We start from the raw sequence: 12,168 nt of genomic DNA, 5'->3' as shown, positions 1-12,168 counted from the left end.
AACTAACTAATTGTTCCAATAATGACACTTTGAACCATTTTTTATCACTTTCTGTCTGTTTTTTTTTTTTTTTACTCTAATTTAGAACTTTTAACCGATTTCTGTGGTTTTCAAAATCCTATTTCACCACTTTCATTACTTTTTTTCTTGCCATATTTTTGCTCCTTTTAATGTATTTTTGCTAATTTACTCCCATTTTTCCATCGCATTTCAGTGACTTTTCTGCACAAGTAGTTGTTTAAATAGTAGTTATATACAATGATATATATATATATATACACAACTACGCACACATGTTAAAAATACCAATAATTCAATATAAATGTTTAAGATTTTAATTGAGAGAAAAAAATGGTGCTGATGTAAAACTGTAAAATAAAATGTAAGACTTGGGAAAAGGTTAAAATTTTAGTTTCAATGATTGTGATTCTAATTGTTCTTGCGTTGTTTTTTCCTTTTGAGATTTTTCACCTACAGACAATAATTTTCACAATTTTTTAAGTTAATCCATTTTTTAATGAAATTTGTAAAATCAACAAAACATTTATTATTTATATATATATATAAAGAAGTTTTTAAATGTATGTTTTTTTCTTTCTAGAAATAATATAATTCAGCCACTAAAATTATTTTTTCTTGCGTTATCGTATCTTTCAGTGTCTGATTCTTATAGATTTTTCCCTTTTTGTTTCTGTTTTATTGGTGGTAATTAGTGCAGCAGATTAATAAAAACAATAGTTCACTTTGGTATAAAAACATGACATTTGGCACAGATATTCTCTGAGTCACTATTTGGGATAAAAGGCGTTAGTCACTGAAAGATTCAATATGGCGGCCATGTTTCAAGATGGCCGCCATATTGAATCTTCCGTGGCCTCCAGTGGGCGCAATTCGGCCTCTAGTTAAAAACAAACCACATATTCGTACACGGGGGAATAAAACGCGTCCATTGGTGCCAGCAGCAATTTTTTTGCACCGCGATTGAGTGTTTTGCCTCTAGTGGGCGCCAACTTGAAAAATTGCCGCCATATATAATTTCATATACTCTCTTTCCCAAAGTCATGCTTTTATACCAAAGTGGGTCTCTTAAAATAAATGATTAATCCCCCAGACACAACAGGAACAGCAGCTACAGACACTTAAATTAATTCTCTGTAATTTTATTCAGTGTTTTAATCAAACCTACACACACACACACACACACACACACTAGATGGCAGCTTTGCAAAGCATTTCATTCACAACAGATTTAAACATCACCAAAAATAATTTACTAGTGTTTTTTTTATTTATTTAAAAATGCTTTTCTTTTTAATATCATTCTATTTTAAATTCACAACAAAACTATGAAAAATAGTTTTTTAAAAAAATATAAAAATATTCAATTACATTGGAAAAAATATATCATTTTTATAGTAATTTAAAAAATTTAATCATTGTCCTAATTTTGCTATTTAAAAAAATATAAAATAAATCCAACTGTTGAAATGATTGATCATTTCTTGTTTTCAGCTCAAAGTAAATGCTCGTGCTCAGAGTAATGTGTGTTTTAATGAACATAATAAATGATGCAGAGATGAAGGCACTGTTTGTTGTAAAATAATAAATAAATAGTGTTTAACAGAAACAGCTGCTGATCTCCTTTAAAGCTTTAAAATCAAAGACATTCATTAACAAATATTTAAAAATGTAACTATTTTTTTAATATATATATATATTAAAATAATGTTACTCTGACATTTAATTGACTAAAAAACACTAAAATAAAAATGTACGTTTTTAAAAAATTAACTTTTTTTTAAAATCACTTTTCTTTCATTACTTGAAAACATAAACACTGCCCTCTAGTGTTTGATATGTGATAGGGAAAAACAATCCCCTTCAAAATAAAAGCACCAAAAAAAAAACAAAACAAAAAAAGACCTGGGAGTGTAAAAGTACTGTATGTGTGACTTAATTATTATTATTATTATTATTTTTTAAATCTGTTTGGCTTCATTAAAACTCTTTAAATGAATTGTTGAAAAAAATGAATAATGTTTCTACTGTTGGTACGTAAACATTGTGAGCTCATAAATAAAAATCAAAGCGAATCTTTAAAACTTCATCAGAGGAACAAAAGCCTCCAGTGTGACAGCAGCAGGAGGTCAAACTGGGAACAAACCAGTGCACGTTCACCCTCAGCTCTGGTTCTGGTTCTCTGAGTCTGTGTCATCACCGAGAAAAAACAGAGGAAACATTCCCAGCAGGCAGCCGATGGACACCCCCAGGGCTTTACCCTGCAGGAGGACACACGTTACACACGTTAAACCTGATATATGGTTCTGTGTGTAATCAACGCAGTAGCGCTCTACGTAGACCCCCTCACCTACAACGTGACGGTTAACCATAGCGGTCAACAGTCTGCTAGATACACTTTTATACTTTATGTGTTGTATATGTTTATATTGAAAAATAAAGCACAGGTTTTTAAACAGTTGTTTTCATGTTTGTGTCCAACAATATATACGTATATATCAGGGTTCTCTCAGGAGCTGGTGACCGTAGGGACCCCCGTTGTTGTAATTTTATTATGGAGTGATGTCACCCCCTAAGTTCAGTTTTCAGCAGCACATGGGGGATTTTCTCTTTTTTCATTTTTCAATCGATACAGTCGTAATAATTGTTTCACTTGGACACACGAGTTGTTTTAACTCCTTTAATCTGATTCACTCAGAAACACACACACATCAGCCACAACGTCTATTTAATACAGGCCATCTGCTCAGATGATCCCATCATGTGCTACCTGTTTGGTAACCGTAATCACCGTCATTCTACATACGCGCACACACGTGTACACCAGCAACGTGTTGAGGGTTAAAAGACGTCAGATTAATTCTGGTCAGACGTGTTCAGGTCGTGTTCTCTTGAGTCAGGCCTTATGTTTTCAGCCTGATTAACGTTGTAATGTGTGTGTCCTCCGTGTGTGTGTGTTCCAATATTACTGCAGGTCACTCATTATATGGTAGAGGGGTCGTCCCTGATTGAGAGGTTGGGGGTTCTATGTCGGTCTATGTGTCGAAGTGTCCTTGGGCAAGACACTGAACCCCACGTTGCTCCTCGTGTGTGTGTGTGTGTGTGTGTGTGTGTGTGTGTGTGTGTGTGTGTGTGGATATGTAAAGCACTTTGTGACCTCTGTCTGTGAAAGGTGTTATAGAAATAAACATTACTTACTGTGTATTTATTAGTGGAGGATCTATATATAAATACATAAAACAAACCTGAGTAACTCTATAATACATTCATCATCACCTTCACCAATTCAATAAATAACAATTATCTTTATATTGAGGCTGGAACACAGATTAAAAAACCCAACCTTTACTTCACTACATTTCAACCTTTCCACTCCGGTGGCGCTCGCTCACGCCCCACGTGATCCCCCCATGCTGTGAAAAGTTCCTGGTGAGAACCCTGATACACAGTAGGTCAGGAATAACACAAATAAATTACATTTTAAAATGCTTAAAAACAAAAAGAAAATATTCAACATTGTTTTCTGTGACTGGAAGATAAAACACAAAACCCCCTAAACCGACCTCTGCATCACATTGACTACATAACTCCTGACGCACCAGGCTTTACACACGTTACAAACACACACACGCCGCTCAGAGGGGGCGGAGCTCACCATGTGGGCGCTGACTCTGGTCTGCCATTGGTCGGCCTGTTTAGGCGTCAAATCAGGAACCTGCATTCCTAATTTAGTCACTAAGGCCTCAACGTAACCTGCAAGACTACACACACACACACACACACATGTATTATTATTATTATTGTATTAAACAATCACCTGTAGAGGTAACAATGTTCACTATTGTGCCGTCTGTAGTTACACTAATAGTCCACAGGGGGGAGCACTGCACCAACACAGTAATAATCTCTCTATAAAAGTAAGTGTGTGTGTGTGTGTGTCATATCTGTGGTGTTCATGTGCTTGGTCCAAAGCTGTGCGAGGCATTATTTTGTTCTGTAATGCTACAGTTAATGAATAATTTCATAAAATTGTTAAACATGAGTGAAGCACAGCCACTAGAGTCACATGTTCTCCCAGAGCCAATCACTGAAGAGCTTGAGTAGCTACGTGAGCACCAGACGTCCACACACGCAGCCAATCAGACACAGGAGTGAGAGAGGAAGATAGTTTAAGGTTCTTTCACTAGTTTTCAGCTCCTGTGGAATTCTCTTTGGAGGAAACAGACTTTTTACTCTTCCTTATTTGGTGATTACGTTTCAAAACGTTTATTTTCATTTTAGTTTGAAATCATCATTTGAAAGCTCTCACGTCTCACACATTGGGCCTGATGTGAGTCACTGAGTGTGTGTGTGTGACTGAAACCACAGAGAATTAGTGAGTCACACACACACACACACACACAAGTTATTAGTCTGCTCGTTAAATTACATCTGTTTGTATATTAATTACTAAACTTGGATGATAATCACTCTGCACTAAGAAATGTTAAATACTAAATAAAGAGTTTTATTTGTACAAATTTGTGTCTTATCAGATTCTACCTAAACCACCACACTGGTACAAACTTTATTTATTAATTTATCATATTCATGTTTCATAGAATTAAACCAGATAAATCACACACACTTTTATTTTACACCTACAAATAAACCCTTTATAACACTACAGAGTACAGTATTTACACCTCTATGTACATACAACCTTCAAACACATACTCATTTGGACATAATTGACAACTCTACTTAAGCTCCTCCCACTATATGAATACATAATTCAGACAGGCACTGTACACGTTACTATAATGACGATGTGTATATATATATATATATATGTATATGAATAGATCAGTTAATGTTCTTACCCTAGTCCTGCAAGATCTGAGATCAGGTTTCCTAAAGCCGCAGCTGCACACACACACACACACACACACACACACACACACACACACACACACACACATTAGAAAGAAAACAAATTCATGTAAACACTTTTACTTACAACTTATCCACTTTTTTGTGTTTGTGTGCTTTTGTTCTATTTTTGTCCATTTCTCTCTTGTTTTTTTGTGTTTTCATTTTGTCTTTTATACTGTTTCTGTGTTTTTGTACTTATTTGTACTGTTTTTTTTTCTTGTTCCGTGTGTATTTTGTTGTGTGTTTGTGTTCTAATTTGGTCTATTTCTTTGTTGTTAGTGTGTTTTTCTTGTTCTGTATTTTGTTGTAGTTTTATGAATTGTAGTTGTATTTTTGTCGTCTATTTATTGTCATGTTGTGTTTCTATTTGATAGGAAATGTTTGGACACATCTCGAGTTCCAAACCTGCCATGGTGGAGATTCCCAGGGTGACTCCGATGGAGAGCTCGATCTGCGTTCCCTGTGAGGAAGAACAAACCATCATCATCATCATCATCATCATATTTATTTATATATGTGAAGTGAGACGTAGAAACACACTCACTGCACCGATCATTATGGCGTTGTCCAGGAAACCAAAGCCGACAAAGGGAAGAGCGTTGTGTAGTAACACTAGAGCAGGAGGAGAACATGCAAACTACGTCACACTGAACACATTAAAACAATCTTTTATTAATTTACACACCGTATCTGATCTGAGCTCCAGTCAGAGCTGTGACCTCCACCGTCTCTGAAACACACACACACACACACACACACACACACACACACACACAATATTTTAATAAAAACAATGATGTTAATAAACCCCACAAATGATTCTAAATGAAAAGAAAACCAAAGAAACAAACAAAATTTTTAATAGTTGGAAACTTTCCATGAGAATTTATTAAATTTAAGTTTAACCCTCATCATGAATGTTAGTGAAATATATATTTTAGTATAATCTAATATCTAAAATATCAATTCATTCCGGTTAATTCCATTAAATATTTATTGATTAAAACTTTAGATTTTAATATTCCCACAATTATCGATCTTAAATTGTATCAGAATGTTCCTGATGATATTTATTATTTTTTAAGATGTAATATTACTTTTTAAAGGCGTACTTTCCTTTAGCCCCGCCCCCTTCCATGTGACCTTTGACCTCACCCTGGGCGATGGCCATGGACTCAAACCTCTGGAGCTCCCGGAGCAAGAGGCTCCTCTCAGCGGGCTGCAGCTGGTAGATGAACTCCTTGGTCCGCTTGGAGGAGCTCAGCGGCTCCCGGGGCTCCTTCCGGCCGTGGGTGCCCATGGAGCAGCCCGGGGACCAGCCCAGGGAGGGCCGGGGCCCGGGGAGACGGAGCCCGGCGGCGGTGAGCGCCGCGCGGAGGCGAACCGTCAGCATGGTTCGGCTCTACTCGGTTTGTCCGTCTGAGCCTCAGCGGGAATCAAACCTGAGACTTTCTGCTCCAAACCGAGGCTAAAATCCTGCTTTTAATCCCAACTTTGTCTTATTTTCTCCGAACATGAAGTTCAACAAACGGCACCGGGAGCGGAAACGGGTCACAAGCACTTCCCATCGGACTTTCAAAATAAGACACTAAAATCACGTTTTATGATTTGAACGAGTTTACGAGTTTTCCTCAAATATTAAACGTCCATTGAATAATTACACATAAGAGGTTACAGATAAATATTAACATAAATGATCAATATCACATTTATATATATTTTTATGGCGGAAACCAGTCACAAGCATTTTTTCAACCGACTTTCAAAATAAGACACGAAAAAACACGTTTTATGTTTTAAACGAGTTTTCCTAAATAATTACAAATGAGAAGTTACAGATTAATTATTATCACATTTATATTTTTATATTGCTTTTTTTTTTTTGCAATGGTTAATACAACAATCTGTAAAAACTTTTTAACAAAAATGCAATTTTAATGGTAAAATTAAATTAGTATTGGTATCTGCAAACTTTAAAATTTAAAATAAGCACATTTTTTATTGATTAATATCTAAAATAATGCTTATTTACTTGCAATGTTGAACAGAAAAAAATGTTTGTAGTTTCATGTTGTTTGAATAATTTATCACTTAAATTTCTGTATTAAAAAAATGACTATTAATTGGTTTCAGTTTGAGTTTTAGCAAATAAATAGTAACATTATTTAGTTTTAAACAAGTTTTTGAAAGATTTCTAAAATATTAAGCAATGTTAACATCTAATCCTTTTCATAGGCAACTCAGATACTTGCTGACAGCAGTCCTCTTTTCATTGTTACCAAAGACAATCACCTCCATCTTGTCATGGTTTAGTTGAAGGAAGTTTTCACTCATCCATCAGTTTACTTTTTCTAAACAGTCACACAACACCTCAATGGGACCATAGTCATCTGGGTTCAGTGATAGATATAGTTGTGTGTCATCTGCGTAGCTCTGATAATCAACCTTACAGTTCTGTAAAATGTGTCCTAAAGGAAGCATATAAAGGCTAAACAGAAGAGGTCCAAGAACAGATCCCTGAGGAACCCCACAGGACATTGGTAATCTGTCAGATTCAAAGTTTACTATGTTTACAAAATAACTTTGATCCTCCAAGTAGAACTTAAACCATTACTTTAACATTTAGTCCAACCCATGTTTACAATCTGTGAAACAAAATTGTATGATCTACAGTGTCAAATGTAGACTTAGATCCAATAGAATGAGAACAGATACTTTTCCTGAATCAGTGTTCAACCTTATGTCATTGATCACTTTGATCAGATCAGTTTCTGTGCTGTGATGAGAACCAAAACCTGACTGAAATTTATCAAATATTTTGTTGAATGTTAAGAATTGACTCAGTTGGTTGAAGACCACCTTCTCAATGATCTTGGCCATGAATGGAAGGTTCTGATTGGTCTATAGTTAGCCAGTATAGAGGCATCCAGTGTTCTCTTTTTAACAGAGGTTTAACAGCAGCTACTTTCAGGGATTTTGGTACGGTGCCTGATTGGAATGATCAGTTAATTATCTGACACAAATCAGTGATAAATTACTTTACAACAGTTTTAAAGAAGTTTGAGGGTATTGTGTCAAGGCAACACGTTGATGGATTCAGCTGCTGAACAGTTTCCTCTATTGTTTTTGGGTTCACTGTAATAAACTCTAACATTGTAGTTGACTCCTCCCTCAGTGGTTGAAGCTGTTCAAGCTTTTTGTTATTTTGCTGGTTTGTTCTGATGTTTGACCTTATTGATTGTATTTTTTCATTGAACCAGCTGACAGTAATTCAGGGGCTATCTGATCTGGGGGGGTTGTGAGGTTTTCAATTACAGAAAACAATGGGCGAGAGTTGTTGACATTTTTGGCAATAATTTCAGAAAAGTATTGCTGCCTTGCTTTGAACAAGCCATCATTGAATTTACGCAGACTTATTTTGTATAGTTAGAGATTAATTTGGAGTTTTGTTGATCTCCATTTACGCTCAGCTCTTCTACAGTCAGATTTAAATTCTGCATTATCTCAGTCCTCCTCCAAGGTGTTTTCTGTGTTTGGTTTTCTCTTAGTTTTGATTGGAGCCACCACATCTATGACATTACAGACGTTTCTATTATACTCATCCAGAAGATCATCAACTGTCTCAGCACTCAATGTTGGTGTCATTGCTATGGCTTCCATAAACTGTGCACTTGTGTTCTCATTTATGTACCTTTTCTTTAAACACACATAACTAGGGGGAACAGATGTTACAGTCTCTAGGTCAAAAAAGACACAGAAATGATCAGATAGAGCTAAGTCTCTTACATCAACAGCAGAGATATCAACACCTTTAGAGATAACCAGATCCAAAGTGTGACCTTGAGTGTGTGTCGGACCAGTCACATGTTGTGTAAGACCAAAAGTATCCATTAAAGCATACAGTTCTTTGGCAGTATTGTCCATGTTATTGTCTACATGAATATTTAAGTCACCTGTTATTATTAAAAAGTTGTATTCAGTGCATACAACTGACAGCAGTTCAGCAAACTCATCCATGAATTCTCCAGAATGTAGAGCTAATAAAGCTAACATGTGCTAACACTGCAAACTAACATCACCAGGTTTGATGTTTGCTGATTAAAAGCCTTTAAAAAGAACGTTATCAGTTCAGTCGAGTACCAACGTGTCCAAATGCACAGAACGCTGCACTCACTTGTTTTTAATTCATTACTCGTGTTTATTCTGTGATTCAAACGTTTCTAATCAAAGTCTTTTTTTGTGACATTTTTTCCAGTTGTGGTGAAAGTAATGCAATAAGTTTCTCCTCAGTGTTTACTTAATGGTGTTGATGGTTTTTGGTGAAGTCTTCTCTAAGACGTGGAGAACCTGTATCTACGTCATTTAAAGTCACGTCTGTAAAACTACAGGACATTTGGTCTTAAATGTGTGTGTGCTCATTCTGTTTAGTTCTGAATATTTAATCACTCGTAGCGTTAAAAAACTTAAAATAAATGTTTATTTTTGTCACAAATCCTGCCCTATGCTCCTTTAAACTTAACTCATAGAATCAATGAACAGAATCTGACAAAATAAAGGTAAAAAAGTCATGATTAGCCTTATTGTCTTTTTTATTTAAGTATTTATTTATTTATTTTTAATAGAGGTTTTTCTTTTTCTCTGATGTTAAAATAAAAATGATAGTGATATGTGTTCATTCCTCACAGGAAAAACAGCTGAGGTCTGCGTAATATGAGCCACAAAGATACAAACAGGTAAACGTGTGTGTCAGCCATTTCAAAACAAAGCACAAAATGGAGGCATGTTATAATATTTAGGTGTGGAACATTATAATGTGTCAGGTTGACGTCAGTACAACAACACCTGAATCCTGTTAGTTCACTTCTTCTTCTTTAACACAAACACTTGTTTTAAAACATGATTTTAAAACTTTTACAAAGCTTTATTTCAATGTGTTTTATTTGTAATTTGTCTGAAAGTGTTTTAAAACAACAGAATCACTTTCACAAATTTATAATAATTACAACTTTTAAAGACTCAGGAGTATTTATATGTTCATGATAAAATAGAAATAAACTTGTTTTATTCTCTGATTAATTAATTGTCCACTTTACAGCAGGTTTAGGAGGAGTTTAACTAATTCATGGAGAAAAAAAAAACAACGCAAAATTATTTTTAACAATGGGAAAAAAATATGAACATAACTCACACACATACTGGATACAAGTACTTTTTATTACGTTGCATCTACTGCATATGTACATGACTTAGTTACCATGGAAACATGACGTGGGACACTAGTGTTGTGTTCAAGACCACACTATTCGAGACCAAGACTTGCCCGAGACCAGAATGCACCGAGACCAAGACAAGACCAAGACCGAGACAAACCGAGACCGAGACCAAGACCATAAACATTTTTTTTTCAATTTAAAAAATCTATAAATAAATAAAATGATGACAAGGTTCAACAGTTAAATAACATCTCTCTTTAATTTGAGTTTATTTTAAATACATTTGACGGACAAAAAAGGTGCCTGCAAAAAAATAACTAAAATATTAAAACTACTACTGCTACTGATAAATTCACAATTATTCTACATATTTGAAAACAATATTTTTATGTCAGCTGAATGTACAGTAAGTGTTTAAAAGTATTTCTGCCAAGAAATAATGATTCTTGATTCTGATTCTTTGAGTTGTTCAGGTTTAACAGGTCACAGATTTCATAAGATATTTTTTTAGTTTGAAAAAGCCTTTAACAGGTTATTTTTATTAATTCACTTAGTTGATATAGTTTAATATGGTTACTGTAATATAACTAGGATATTCATTAACAAAGGTTTCCAACTGTAACTGTAAAAGTGCAACTTTCTGAAATAAAACTACAAACAAGTTGTCATCAGTGTAAAAAACATAGATCTACAGGTAGATGTGAAACTAAATAATTGTTGAGAATTATTATTATTATTCTGGATACAGTGGAAACAGAAACTATAAAAATAATTATATTATGAACCTGTTTATATTGTGGGGAACATATTATAGACATAAATGTAATTAAAGTCTAAAGACACAAAAAACACCACTTTATAAATAAAATAGACTAATATAAAACCTCTTTACAGTTATTTGACTCATTCTGGGCTAGTGAAACTTGTGGTGATGACGCGCTGGTGACGACATAAACCAAGATGGCGGCGGCCTGGACTACAGCTGATATTATGTAATAAAGCCTTAAAAGACATGAATATAATGAAAAGAGTGAATGGACAGAGACATAAACATGTAGACTTTAACACAGACACACACAGACTTATTAAACACACACAGACTTATTAAACACACACAGATTTATTAAACACACACTGACTTATTAAACACACACAGACTTATTAAACACACACAGACTTATTAAACACACACAGACTTATTAAACACACACACACATCGGTAAACGGAACACGCTTCACCGCACGGCTGGCACTAGGACCCAGAAGCAGAGTAAGTGCGTCCCCTATCCAGCCTTCACAGGCTGTAATATCATCAGTTTATCATTTTACCAGTTATTAGAGCTACTGTCTTTACCAGGGAGATAATATTTATTACTGGTGATTGTTTTATGGAGTTTTACTGGGATTTTTACCGGTTATTAGTTCATATCTCCTTCTGCTCTGTGGTCCAAACTGACACCATAGCCACACACACACACACACACACACACACACACACGTCACTCAGTCACATTAAGGAAGGTTGTGGTCATTATAACAGGGTGGATTAAATAATGAATAAAGGATTGTTTTATCCTGTTCTTCTCTGTGTTATTATCACATTATAAAAAAGTTTAAAAATAGCAGGAATTAGTGCTGGTCTCTAACGGTCTTGACGGAAAATCCCGAGTCCGAGACAAGACCGAGTCAAAATGCTTCAGAGTCCGAGACATTTAAAATTTGGTCTCGAGACCAAGACCGGTCTCGACTACCACAACACTATGGGACACAGTTTTAGGAGCTGGGATAATTTAATTGTTAATTTTTGACAATTAAAAATAAGATTTGACTTTTGTTTTGTTAGAAATAAAAACAAAAACTATCTGACTGTAACATCCTAATCCTGTCCATGTAAAACGTTTTACATATTGTATTTATATTTTATTTATATCTATCATAATGTCTTATCTATCAGAGTTGGTTATTTAAACACTTATTTTAGGACATTCTTGTTGTTTTCACTACATTTTAGTTCTAGTTTAGT

General features: G+C 34.8%; 1 protein-coding gene across 1 annotated transcript; it reads right to left on the bottom strand.

Annotated features, from left to right (window-relative positions):
- Window positions 1-2,169: 2,169 nt before the first annotated feature.
- On the bottom strand, window positions 2,170-6,477 carry LOC114460966 (transmembrane protein 65-like). Its single transcript, XM_028442874.1, has 7 exons — window positions 6,088-6,477; window positions 5,618-5,662; window positions 5,477-5,544; window positions 5,338-5,392; window positions 4,881-4,923; window positions 3,674-3,779; window positions 2,170-2,279 (listed from the first exon to the last, which is right to left on the bottom strand). Exons 1-7 carry the CDS (start codon window positions 6,323-6,325, stop codon window positions 2,181-2,183), a joined length of 654 nt encoding a protein of 217 aa, XP_028298675.1. The 5' UTR covers window positions 6,326-6,477; the 3' UTR covers window positions 2,170-2,180.
- Between the last annotated feature and the right edge of the window lie 5,691 nt (window positions 6,478-12,168).

The sequence above is a fragment of the Gouania willdenowi genome, unplaced genomic scaffold (assembly GCF_900634775.1).
Source record: "Gouania willdenowi unplaced genomic scaffold, fGouWil2.1 scaffold_85_arrow_ctg1, whole genome shotgun sequence".
NCBI classification, from domain to species: Eukaryota; Metazoa; Chordata; class Actinopteri; order Blenniiformes; family Gobiesocidae; genus Gouania; species Gouania willdenowi.
This window is presented reverse-complemented; position numbering and strand designations above follow the sequence as displayed.

Coding starts and splice junctions, on each gene's coding strand:
- LOC114460966 (XM_028442874.1), bottom strand. CDS start 6,325: ATGCTGACGGTTCGCCTCCGCGCGGCGCTCACCGCCGCCGGGCTCCGT. Junction 3,780..4,880: donor TCAGATCTTGCAGGACTAGG/GTAAGAACATTA, acceptor GTGTGTGTGTAG/TCTTGCAGGTTACGTTGAGG. Junction 2,280..3,673: donor CCAGAGTCAGCGCCCACATG/GTGAGCTCCGCC, acceptor GTCCTCCTGCAG/GGTAAAGCCCTGGGGGTGTC.